We start from the raw sequence: 13586 nt of genomic DNA, 5'->3' as shown, positions 1-13586 counted from the left end.
AAACATTCCCTCTTTTTTATGATCCTCTTTTATTTTCTCTCTTCCTCTTTGTGAAGTGTTGAAAGAGCCTCTGAACGCTCCCTCGTCAGTGAGGGGAGCTGTGAAGTGTTGTTGAACCCCAGCTCAGCAGTCTGTTGCTCATCTTTCTCTCTTAACATCTCTTTGTAGAGGAACAGGAGGTCATGAGGAGTTTGAGCTGTAAATCCTTCCTTTTATTTATTTATTTTAACCCACTTCATCCAAATTTGTTGTTTAGCATCCGGTGAGCAAGACGCTTTTCTTTACCGCCTTTTTTGTCAACCAGTAATTACTCGGCCCTAAAAAGGCAGCATATTAAATCATATAAAATGGATGTTATTTTTAACATAACCAGATCTGTTTTTCACTGCTCTTGGGTTGCCGTAGATAGATTTCTGACTGCCTTAATGTGAGTGAATCAGGAAGCCAGAAGGAGCTCTCTCATGGGGTTGATTGCTGACTGTTCATAATTTAGAGTAGCAGATAGCGAGCAAGGTTGTCAAAGATGCAGAAATTGATATCGCAGCTAAAGAAAGGTAACATTCTGACATTGTCATGGTAAGAAATCACGCCAAGAAACAAAATAGTATTAAACCACTAAAAAAATAAATGGCACAATTGTAGAAAGCATTGAAAAGGTTTTATGTGTATTTTATTCATGTCTCAACAGGCAAAAAAGTAGATTTTCAGTGCTTCATATTGAAAACTGGAGTGAAACAGGATGTGTTTGTAGGATCCAAGAGTTTGCCTCATGCAAATAGCATGGTTTACCCCAGAAGATCTGCTCAGCCCAGTGGTAGAGGTGCTAGGGCAGCCCACCGTTTTTGTGCGTTAAAAAAATTTAAAAAGTTACAAAAATTTCTAGGTGGACGCGCAGGCGTCATAATTTCAAAATAACAGCATGTGAGGTCAACAGGTGGGTGCAGGGAAGGCGCAATTGGTGCCTCTATAAACCTAGCTTAATCTGTCATTCTGCCACTGTTACTGGTATTAAAAACCTTATTTAAAACAAACAAATGACTCTTAGTGTGGTGGAGAGACAAGTAAAGCCTGGTGTCCCGCCAGGCTTATAATACATTGATATATGTAGTATTCACTGAAAATGATAAACTGCATAGAAAAATATGCCATCAGTACACAAGATGTACACTGTAAATATACTAAAATAGTAGGTGCTAAAATGTGAGACGGTGCAATAAATCAATAATACATTGTGATAGACACACGAGTAATATCAGTAGATAATACATCAAACAGAATATTCAATAATTTTACTGAACTCTGATCCAGAAACACACAGCATTCTGGGGAATGTAGGCAGATGAAAGACTTCAGCTGCTCAACCTCTCACGGCCAGCTAAGCTAAGCTAGGTTGGTGGCATCAGCTAACTCACTTGCTCTTTGGTTACCTAGCAACAATCTGTTAAGTAACTTAGTAACTTGTGCAGTAGCGGTTTAGTGTTTCATGCCAAATAATTGCTTAAAAATAAGAACAAGGTGAAGTGAAAGGGGGAAAAAAAATAAATCCGTTTTTCGAGAGGAAATGTCCTGTTGGTCTCATTTCCAATTCAGCTGCCTTCTTCTCCTCACAAGTTTGGTGGCGATTTAGGTTAAATCTTTTGATCAAACCTGATTACGCTATCAAACAGTAAACATTATCAGGACTTCTAAATGCAGCAGAACAGGGGCTAACTACAAATACTGGAAATGCTTTTTAAATTTCTCATTAAAAAATTCCTTGCACTTTGGAGAAGTGCAGTACTTTTGCTAGTATATAACAGAATCAAACAAAAAAAAAAGTTTGTGGTTGCAGCAGGTGTTTAACGACTGTGCGAATACTAGGCACTGTAACAATGAAGTGGTTCTTAGATTTCATGAATGCATCTACAGGAGGAATAAACACTGTAAAACTGGCAGAAAGTTGTAATCCAGTCTAATCCAGCTACTGCTGGCTGAGGCACAGAGACCCAAGCACATTGACACACCTCCTGTCTCCTGGAAGAGCTGACGTCACCGTCCCTCATCTTGTGATAAATCCGTCCTTCTGATCCACTTTCCTCCGATTCTAAAGAATCCCAGCTGTTGCTTTTGTCCCCTCCTTAAATGTCAACCTAACCAGCTTAACCTCAATTCTTCCGCTGCCTTTGTTGCTGCAATAATAATAATAATAAAAAAAAACAACAAAAAGTCACATCCTGAAAAGTCGAGCTGTTTAACTTGTAGCGAACTTGGCACACACACTCCTCAGGGTTACACAACTCTCCTCCTCCTCTCAGCCATCCCTGTCCCGGCCTGCTAGGCGAGAGCCAGTTTGACAGCTTTTAGTGACGGCAAGCAGAGGCACATTTTCTGTGCAAACTGTTGCACATGAGCGGCTGTAGGGCAGCCATTAGGCATTCTCCTGCAGTGACACAACCTACTGGTCGAGACCAGAGCAGCAGGAATGTTCCCAGTCATCTCTGACTCTGCGCTTATGGCTTAAGTGAAACTGAGATAAATGTCTGTGGTTGAGCAAAGAGAGCACCATCATCCGCTGCCGCTATTAGCATGTATTAATAAGTAATCGACGCAGAAGATATGAATCTTTCCTTCGCTAATGGAATCTTTCTATAACGTCTAATTTAAGCAACTCTTAGCGTGAGTCATCTTTCTTCAGAGTAGCTTTTACCCGTTTTTTTTTTTTTTTTTCACTGAAGAGTAAAATGTAAATAATTAAGCAAACATTCTTCTTGCATCTGTGCTGCAGGCTAATATGCTTTTTTTTTTTTTTCCTGTCTAGACTGTGTAAAACTATCTATTGTTCACATATGCTAAATAAGAATGGGGTAATCTCGCCCACATGCTTCTCTATGCACTCAAATCAATGTTGTTTTCCATTTTAACCACTGCAGGGGTTTCCGTTTGAATCAGTTAATGCCGGATCATTTCAACATGGTGGAAAAAACTCAATGGATATCTATTATTCCCTTTTATGTGGAGGACTATTTTTAATTCTTGTGTAAAGGTTATTCGCAGCTACGTCCTGACGTCTCAATCGCTAATCATAATCTTGCTCGAGATTAGGTTTTCATTTATTGCTCTGATCACACATTTATTAACTTTACAGTTTATCTTCAGTGGCAGAACATTGACAAAGTGGCTGTTTGTTGTACCGACTATTCACCAATTTGTTGCAAGTAATTAAATCAATCTGGAGATGGTTAACTTTCCTTTCATTGTTCTTGCGTTTTTTTTCTCACACCTCGAAGGTGAGTTAAATATAAACCGGATCGGTCAGGTTGTTTTCATACCGTGAGGTTGTATTTATTATGTGAGGTTATCCGAGAGCAGACGTTACTCACACATGCACAGACTCAAGACTACAGCTCCTGAACAGGAAGGTGGTCTAGTTGACCCATGTCAAATGACCTTACTCAAAGCCTGGTGAAATAAAGCGTTTAATCACACACTGCTCTTTTTAAAAAAAAAAAAAAAAAAAAAAAAACCCAACAGGCAAGGTGTACTTGTGTATTTGTGCCCAAGCGAGAGCACATAAATTGATTTATTTGGTGTGCTTGTGCTGCTTTCTGCCAAAATAAGCTTTTTGTAGAAGCTTCGATGTCTGTAGAGCTGCAGTTTCTGCCGTTAAACTTCATGCTTTCAGCCAACGGTGTTGCCTGGTATCTTCTGACACGACTCTGCTTCACTGTTGGACGTATATGAAATGCTGCCATAATTTCCATTTAAGGAATTAAAGGCTTTAATGCCAGTTCATGCTCAAAATATTACCATGAACATTTATCTTGGTTATGTAATATACTGGAAACCTTTCCTGGGTTTATCCGGACTAATACCCAGCGTGAGCAGGGATAAGCACTTTAGCAATTCTACTCGGGGATAAGTGTGGATCATTTTTTTAATGACTTCTTACTTGTGACAGCAGCGCTGAGCTTCACAAACACAGCTCACAGCGATAAAGTATTCACACCCTTTAAACCCTTCCTGTTTCAGCCAGTAGATCAACGTCAGACTGAAAAGACTGTGATGAGTCGATTATTGAAATATTTACCAACTGATTTTGAATATAGCAGACTGAAAAAAGACATAATTAAGCCTAAACTGTACAAAAAAATGTACATTTTGCGTTTAAGATGAAAAACCTTTTTTGTCTGTAAATATGTTCTACCAAAAACTCCTCAAGTGGCAAACTTTTAGCTTCACCTGGTTCAAAATCTGTTGTTTTTTAAACTCCTACTTAAGCAACTTTTGCTATCCAGTTATTTATCAGTTAATCCCAAACATAAAGAGATTAGCTTGAAGCTGTATTAAGTTAAGCTGAGAGCACCGAGCTATTGTCATGTTAATGTTGGAAGTATTGTTTTAGCTGCAGATGCCTCATGAATCTACTGCCTCCCATATTGGAAATGTGCACTACTCCGTGTTCATTTAGTTAATAAAATCCCAATATTTACTAGGAAGTTTTTGGCCACGATGTGAAGAAGTTTAGAAAACTCCCTTCTGTGTCTGAATGAGGGTTGCCTCATTGATAAAGCTGAAAAAAGTTTCCTAAAAACCAAATATTTAATTTGTCCATTCAGACTACTGTACAATAAACATGGCAAATCCTTTGGAGGAGTTGCCATTGAATACAGTAATTTATAGCTGATTATCAACTCAGTCTAAAGCCTATTATCAGCTTTTGTTTTTCTGTCATGAGAAAAAGTCGGACGGTGTTTAAATGTACAGTTCACTCGCCATCTTATATTTGCCGTTGATTTGTGACTCCTCCTCCTCCTTCTCTCCAGGAGGACTCCATGAAAGATGACAGAAGAGGTGATTGTTGTAGCCAAGTGGGACTACATAGCCCAGCAGGACCAGGAACTTGACATCCGTAAAAACGAGCGCCTCTACCTCCTCGACGACTCGAAGACGTGGTGGCGCGTCCGCAACACCGCCAACCAGACGGGCTACGTGCCGTCGAACTACGTGGAGCGCAAGAACAGCCTGAAGAAAGGCTCTCTGGTGAAGAACATCAAAGACACCCTGGGTAAGAGGCTTCCAGCTCCCGGCTGCGGCGGAGAATAAAGTCCCCTGAGTGCACGAATTATCACTACTAACGTGTTGAGATGCTTTTCATCAAAAGCAGTAAATCTGTGTCCCACATTGAATAAGATGAGATATTTCCGTGCTCTGTGAGTTTGTTTTTTTTTTTAGTCTGGATTTTCATAAAGAGTAAAACGATTTTCTCACTGTGTTTCTGTCTTGGCTGGAAGCTGTCACCAGGCTCTCCAGGGAGCCTGTTGAGTCGGCCATTGCTCTCAGCTGTCAGCACTCTGTCGCTCAGTGTCCCCAGCCATGACTTGAATATATTAGTCTCTCTGTGTGGGTATAGCTTTCAGCTAAGGGTGGTGAAAATGGTGCGTGTAGCGTACGTGAAAGGAAGTCTCTACTTTTCTCCGATTAAGTAAGAGGAAAATAGAAGCCCTACTTCTATTGACTGGCAATGAAAGTAACGACAGATGACACATTATTCAGAGAGACTTCTCCTTTATGCAATAAATTTTCCTTGACTTTGTCATTCAGGCACAAAGAAGACACCAATTATCTGTATCAAAGGAAGAATTTTCCATCCCATTATTAAGTCATGTCTAAAACCTTTGAATCTAAAGGAGGACAATGAAACAAAGAACAAACCCAATACTGTTGCCCAGACAGAAGAAACACCTTAGGCTTTGGGAAATGGTGATTTATGGTGCTGTTGAAAGAAAAAACAGAACACGCTCAACATTTTAGGTCAGCATTTGGTAGGTCTGTGTTTTTTTTTTATTAATATCTTTTGCTTGAAAGCAGAGCTTACAGGTGTGCAGTACAATAATGGCTCCGAAAAGCTGTCACTGAGCATTGTTTTTTTTAAATATATTTATTCCCAATCCTGCTGACTCAGTTGTATCCATCAATCATTCATCTGTTCATTCATCAATCTGTCCATCTATTTTTTTTGTCCATAATCCATCAATACTTTTGTCTTTGATGTCTTGTGGGAGAAAGAATTCTCTGGCCTTTAGGTAGGTTGTGCTCCAATTCATTTTTACAAGTTTTTGAATATGGAAATGTAGGCATGAAATCGTTTGGGACAATGGCGCTCTTTAACACCCACTCAGATGTTTTCCCTCTGAAGTGAACAAATGCCACAGATGTCACCCCCAGCAAACATCCTCCACAAATTAAATGGCAGCACTTTTTTTTTTTTATCTTTGATGCTCAAGTCAAGGGAGCAAAATATTAAAACTTTCTCTTTTGATCTACTAATGGGTAGCAAAGCAAACAGTGAAATTAATTTGTTTTGACAGCTTCACTGTGGGATACCTGCTCCTCTATCAGAATGGTTGGGAACAGGAACCTGGGCAGGAAATGGAAATGTCTGGTGGAAAGCAGTTTAAATGTAAAACAAGCAGTAAACGTGTGGTTTCTAAAGGCAGCCGTAGTCGGAGGTGACAGAGAGAGGTGGATCGAGGTCAGCTTTAATGTATTCACCTCTCCCAGCTCTGTGGATCCAGACCCTCGGGGGAAGGGGAGCTGCAGCTGCATGCCGGCCGCCCTGACACAGCCTGCTGCAGTCGGTCACCTTAACCAGAGGTCACAGGGCGCGGAGATGAAGCCCTCCTCCCTCTGTTCTCCGCTCCAGCGCCATTTTCATCAGCTCCTCTCTTGGCCACCGTGGACCTCTGCTTTTCTCTTATCAGTAGTTATCCTGCAGGACAAATCAGGCACCTAATGGCTGTATCGGAATGATGGATCACCCCCCGTTCTCTGACTGAGTTATATATCGACTACAACATTATGGCCCCGTTCCATCCCAGTCTGGGCAGCATCCTTCCTGCCTGCAGCTCTTTCCTGTTAAAAGCCTCCGAAAATCCAATAGGCGAGAACACTTTCACGATGAGGCGATGAGCAATAGGTGAGGGTCAGGTGATAATGGAAACTACGCACACACTTCAGCGGACAAGTTGATTGGTTGAGAGTTTGATGACCCCCCCTCCCCCCCTTCATTTTTTTAATCCTCTTCAGTGAGCATTTTGATGCACTCTTTTTTTCCTGTTCTCTGCAGTTTCTCTTCTCCATGCATGCTGGTTTTTAGAGCAGTTGTATCATCAGCATCCATCTGAAAAGAGTCTTAACTATAAATGGCTGCCTGCTGCGCGGTGCCCCACTTTCTTCTGCTTGGAAATAAAAAAAAGCATCGTTGTGTAAAGGAAATAAGCAAAGACCTTACTAGTTGCTGGAACTGGGTCAATACTCACCTGTAAAACTAAAGACAACATTAAATTTCTGCCTATTTGAGTTTTTAAAGAGTACAGTTTTCGTTAAAGGTCAAACCACTATGTAGGGTTCCTCCCAGGAAGCTTGCTAAGCCTGGTGGTTGGGGCTCTAGGTCAGTCAGTCATTCAGCGGTCTGCCGTGGTTTTGAGTTAAAAAATGTTTAGAGTTGACAGGAAATTCGAAAAATATCACTTGATGATTATGCGTTATTGGAAGATTAATGTTTGAATACTGACTATAAAGTCTTGAAAAATGCAAACATTTCCAAAAACTAAAATAAATAAGTAATGCTTAGTCTGGTGGGGGACCCAAGTAAAGCCTGGTGGCCCGCCAGGCTTATAATACACTGGAGGTAACCCTGACGGTATGTTGTCCTTTGTTGCATAAACACAACAAAAACCTTTTCAAAGCTTTTTTCACCCATATTGTGAAAATAATGCAATATGATTCAGCCAACAAAAAACAAAAAAAAACTGTAAAAAGTTGCCATTACCTGGTTACGTTTAAGTGTGCACACCCTTAGTGATGACATCTAACCAAAACTTGGTGAGACATGACTTGGTGAGTCATTTTTGGTCATTAGCGTCCAACATTTTAACTTAATAGATTTGACATTTTTTTTGTCTAAAGTTCTCAAAGTCTGAGAGAATATATTAAACCAAAAAATTGCCTCGCTTGTGTTCTCCAACGCTCCTTGTAGTTTTTCCCTCTTTTTTTTTTTCTGTTTTACTCGGCAAGCCTTTTGACGGCATCACCGACTTTACACACAATGGGGCATTAAGACCTCGTAGCCTTTCGATTAAAAGCAGAGCCGCACTGCTGGAGGGGCCATTTAAAAGACCACATATCTCACCTGTGATTCACTCTCACAGAGCTCTTAAACCTCATCACCCGCTGTTTTAGAACTAACACTTCACTACAGGGTCCTGTTGGCTTTTTTGATTGTGGACACGTGTTTGGTGGGTGGTGCAATTTTGCAAGGACCCGCTTAATACAGTTACTTCCCCGCTGCCTTTCAGTGGAAGCAGAAGAGTGAAGCAATATGCTGCAACTTTGAGCCTTTCATCAGCTCACTTCCCCCCAGAGTTGAAGCCCTCTGGGTTTAAAAAAAAATCACGTCTCCTTTCACAAGATGAAGAGGTAGATGAAGGCTCGGAGAGGATGTCACGCCGCCGCTCTAACAGGCAGGCCGGTGCCTTGAAGTGGAAATGAGTGTAGGGGAGAGGTGTGTGTGGAGATGCAGGTGTTTTTTTTGCTAGGCTCAGAGGGAGACGTGAAGCATCCCTCAACCACATTACCCTGGTCGTTTCATTTAGTTTTTCTTTCCTTGACCTTCTCAAGTTGTCCCAGATGTCAGGCTTTCTCCTCACTCATAAATATCAGATTTGTGGGCTACACGGCGCCGTACGCAAACACGCACTGCTTGCTATTCCTACCTCATCCTCCTCCTTTGCATTTTTGTCAGCTGTGGCCTCTGATGCGTTTGGTCTCCAGCGTGTGTGAGGAACAGCTGCCAAGAGACCCCACTACCCTCCTCTCTCTCCCTTTCTCTCTCTGCCAACAAGTTTCATGCTACTCTACGTGAACCCTGCAATTTTCAAACAAAGTAAATGCTCTGTTCGGCAGTGACATTTCTGCGGCAGAGTCTGGGAGAGGAGCTGTCAAAATTTCTCTCTCTTCAGTCATTAGCAGCACACACCAGCCTCCACTGACACCAGCTTCAGCCGTCAAGTAAATGGTTTAAATGCCAACAGCCGCGCTGTGTGTAATTACTGTTTTAACATCCATGTGAGGAAGAAGAGGAGACCTCCTCAGTTTATGTTCAGTCAAGTTTAAAAAAAAAAAAACAATGTTTGAGTCCCACTGAAGTGTTCAAACACGTTTAAAGACTCGTCTTTGAAAGAACATGAATGGCAGAGTCGGAGGCAGGTAAGACAGGGTCTGACTTTGATCCTGGATGTGCCTGTCATTATTAAGCCCATGGTGCCTGCTCCACTTTTCATTCCCTCTGTGCTCCATCTATTTTCAACCTTTGGGTTTATATGGAGGTGTATGTGGTGTGTAGATGATGTCAGCTGAATGCTAAGTAGAGAAAAGCCCTAGTTTTGTTCTGTAGGAGTTGTGGGGAGGCGCCGTGTGTTGCCCAGTGCAGGACATCTTACTGCAAAAGCCTCAGCAGTTTCTCTGTTTTCTTCTAGTTGATTATCAAACAAAAGTTCTTACAAGAACAAAGTCTTCTTCATATTGAATGAGAATGATATCCTGATCAGGAGTTTCTTTTGACCCAGAAATCTTTGTAGATATTTTAATATTGGACAAGACTGATTTCCAATCAATTTGCTTGTCCTTGCTGGATCACAAGGGAGCTGGTGCCAATCTCCAGAGGTTATTAGGGTAAAGGTGGGGTACACCCTGGACTGGTTGCCAGTACATCGCAGGGCATCACAGGACAAACAACCAATTAACCAACATTCATGTTTCTGGACTGTGGGAGGAAGCTGGAGAACCCACATGTGAACGGGGACAACATGCAAACTACAGCATTAAAAATAATTGAAATGGCATTAACACATAAACTCAGCTTTAATGTGATATGGCTGACTTGACACATGCAAGTACAGTCTTCAATTCGCCTGCATCTTTATTTCATTTTTTTTTTTCCCCCTCAGATTAATTTGCTAATCAAGCCCTACGGTTTGATACAACTCCACTCAGTTAAATATTTTTCTTCCATTCGTTTGGATTCCCTCCGGTAGAACAATCAGGGAACAGAAGGAGAAGTTGTGAACGATGATGTTGATTTTCTGCCTGCGTTTTTAGCAGCAGCTCATCGAAAGCTGTCTTCAGACGTCCAGTAACTGGGTGCTGGAGGGGACAGACTTCTTGAAATTTGAAACACAGATAAAAATAGCCTCCCTGCAGGACATCTGAGACTTTTGTTTCTACCCAAAACAATATTTTCTCAACAAAAATATCCACAAATGTCCTGCTTGTCGTCTTGAATGCAGGACCGTCAGTTCTCAACTCATTACTTCTTTCCAGAAAAAGGAAAGCTTAAACAAACGAAATCAAATTCTAGGGTATTTCTAAAGGAGTAAAGATGACCGATACAGTCATGTCCAGTGTTTCCAAACTATTCAGCTGAAGGTGTTGTCTTTTCCTGTGCACAGGTTTGGGGAAGGGCAAGAGGAAGACGAGTGCGCGCGATGCCTCCCCTACGCCGAGCTCAGACACAGAGTACCCTTCCAACGGCAGCGGGGGCGGAGGTGTGGTCGGCGCCCCGGAGAGGATCTATGACCTCAACATCCCCGCTGTGGTCAAGTTTGCGTACACAGCAGAGAGAGAAGACGAGCTAACTCTGCTCAAAGGCTCCAGAGTGGTCGTCATGGAGAAGTGCAGCGACGGCTGGTGGCGTGGCAGTCACGCCGGCCGCGTCGGCTGGTTCCCCTCCAATTACGTCCAGGAGGAGCTCATGGGGGTGGACGATGGAGACGGGGATTCCCCGCGGGCTTACCTCGGCGGGACTCTGCTGGCCAACGGCCGCGCCGGCGGCCGGGGCGTCGTCCTCCACCTGGTCCAAACGCTCTACCCCTTCAGCTCGACGACCGAGGAGGAGCTGAACTTTGAAAAGGGAGAAATCATGGAGGTGATAGAGAAGCCGGAGAATGACCCAGAGTGGTGGAGGTGTAAGAACTCTCGCGGCATCGTGGGCCTGGTGCCCAAGAACTATGTGGTGGTGCTGGGCGAGCGACCCGGCCCGCCCTCCACCACGTCGGCCTCCCCTCAGAGCCGCTATATGGGACCGGCGCGCTCGGGGAGGTTCGCCGGCAGGGACTGGTACTACGGCAACATCACCAGACATGAGGCCGAGTGCATACTCAACGAGCGGGGAGAGGAGGGCGACTTCCTCATACGAGACAGCGAGTCATCGGTGAGTCATCTAGGTGAAGTCACGGCAGCATGTCGGCGACGCTGACGAGGTTTTTACCCAAAGTTAATAAAATTAGAAATCTTAATTAAATCCTCGTGGGAAATTTGCACACGTTAAAAAATTGAAAGAAGCATATTAATGACTTTAAAGAGTAGATGGTCAAGAATCGCATGAAAAATGTGACCGAGGTGCAGGAATTTAATCTACATCTGCTTCCAGCAGTGTTTTCACACACATGATTGAGGTTGTTGACATGTTGCTATGGCTGCAGATGAATCAGTAAGACTTGTACCGTTTGCGTACAACTTTCCAGTTAAACAAGGTCAGTGGAATGAAATAATCCATTGTTGCACGTGGCTACATCCGACTAATGCACCATATTTCTGCATTTTCACACTGATCAATCGCTAATAAACAATTACTTAAATGGTGCAGAATTTTATGTTGAAATATACTTAGTACTCAGTAATTTCATAATTCCTACATAGCAGTTTAATGAATGCATATATAAGGATTATTTTCTGCTCAACTTTTCTCTTGTTTTTTTCTAATTCGGTCATTAGATTTGCAGGGCGACTGACTAGTAAACATCCTGAATTCAGAGGAAACTATTTTAATCTCAGTAGATGAACATAAGAGGTCTAAAATGAGCTCAGGAGGGTTTGTGGTGCAGAGTTAGAGCGAGCGTCTCTCGTACAGAGGCTGTAATCCTCATTGCTGCCGTCCTGGGTTTGATTCCTGAACCTTTGCTGCATCTCTTCTTCCTCTTTTTGCTCTTTTTGCCCTTTTCCTGTCTGATTAGCATCAATTAATCCCTTTAATGTTGAAAAAAATAAAAATAAATAAAATCCGCTCAATATTTAAGGCCGCAATAGAAAGAAACTTTTCACCTTTTTATTAAAATTGCAGTAGAACTGCAATTTTAAACCTTTAAATTATAGCACAGGTTTACCTTTCTTTTTTGTTATTATGAACACAATGCTGCCCCCTGCTGGCCGATCTTAATTTTCTCAATGTAACCTCCTGTTCCTCTTTGTCTCCCTGTTTGGTTTGGTTTTTTAGCCCAGTGATTTCTCCGTGTCCCTGAAGGCGGTGGAGAAAAACAAGCACTTTAAAGTGCAGCTGTCAGACGGGGTGTACTGCATCGGCCAGCGCCGGTTCAACTCCATGGACGAACTAGTGGAGCATTACAAGAAGGCCCCCATCTACACAAGCGATCACGGAGAGAAGCTGTACCTGGTGAAGGCGCTGCTGTGATCTACACATCTACACTGGATCTCTCACACACACACACGCACACATGATCCCCGACTGTCTTAACCCAAGCCTTAGTCTGGACCCCTCCCGCTGTGGTGTCTGTACCACATCTAGATCCTCAGATCTCCTGGATTTTTTTTTTTCCAAGCGAAAACCAGACAAACTGTTTTTTTTTTTTTTTCCTAGCTCTTCGCTGTTTTTGTTTTTGCAGATGACCCTCAGACAGCCATCGCTGAGCCACACGGCGAACACAGCGTGTACCGATCCTCTATTACCTTGGATGTGCTAACATGCAGTGACCACATTTTGCTGCTAACAGAACGCCCGAGGCCTTGTCGGGGGGGGTTTGAGGTCTCCCTCTGATGTCATGCGTAACGTCTGCTTACTAGCACGTACATTGCAAGTTCCACCGTTGCTCTTAACTCAGCCAGGACAGAACCGACGTTCTTACCGGTTCAGAGACGGACTCGGACCTCAGTGGGACCCAACTCTGTCACGTCTAACCGCAGCCCACGTTTCATTTTAGTCCATCGAGACCCACTTGTTAGTGAACTCACGTTGTTATTCTTTTTTTTTTTTTTTAAAGCTTATTTAAATTTGTTCAAGTTTTGTAGTTACTTTTTCACAAAGTGACCAGAATCACTTTTGCCTTTTTTTTTTTTCTCTAATTTTCACCATTCCTCCACAAACTCATATTTGTTTTTGTAACGCCACTTTTTTCTGTTTCTACCGAACCGTTAATTGCTAGTGATACTTTAAATGTGGACAACAACACTCACTGTAATATTTCTACCAGGCGGTGCAATAGAGGAGACCTCAGAGTTCCTGTAGAGTTTGAATGTTGATCCATGTAACCAAACGTGCCACCCTGTACCCGTTTACTACTGGCTCCAGGTCTGCACTGCACTCTCAGATTAACCCACGGCTCAGTGCTCATGCTTTATATTGTGTCGAGTTGAACGTGTTATTACCGTTCTATTCTCCAGTACGTGTCTGTAGCTACATGAGGAAGAACAACAATAAAGTCTTTTTTTTTTGTTTGTTTTGGGAACGCTTCCTGAGTAACTACACTGTTTCTGTG

The 13586-nt window shown here is 42.6% G+C and overlaps 1 protein-coding gene across 1 annotated transcript in view; it reads left to right on the top strand.

Moving 5' to 3' along the window:
• The window catches only part of nck2a (NCK adaptor protein 2a), a 34136-nt gene extending 20976 nt beyond the window's left edge, over positions 1-13160 (top strand). The window contains exons 2-4 of the mRNA XM_015034622.1: positions 4803-5044; positions 10488-11248; positions 12311-13160. Of these exons, the coding sequence (XP_014890108.1) occupies positions 4819-5044; positions 10488-11248; positions 12311-12505 (1182 nt within the window). The 5' untranslated portion in view covers positions 4803-4818 and the 3' untranslated portion in view covers positions 12506-13160. The remainder of the gene's footprint in view (positions 1-4802; positions 5045-10487; positions 11249-12310) is intronic.
• Positions 13161-13586: the final 426 nt, after the last annotated feature.

Source organism: Poecilia latipinna, unplaced genomic scaffold (genome assembly GCF_001443285.1).
Source record: "Poecilia latipinna isolate Pla-1442-1.1 unplaced genomic scaffold, P_latipinna-1.0 Scaffold307, whole genome shotgun sequence".
Lineage (NCBI taxonomy): Eukaryota > Metazoa > Chordata > Actinopteri > Cyprinodontiformes > Poeciliidae > Poecilia > Poecilia latipinna.
This window is presented reverse-complemented; position numbering and strand designations above follow the sequence as displayed.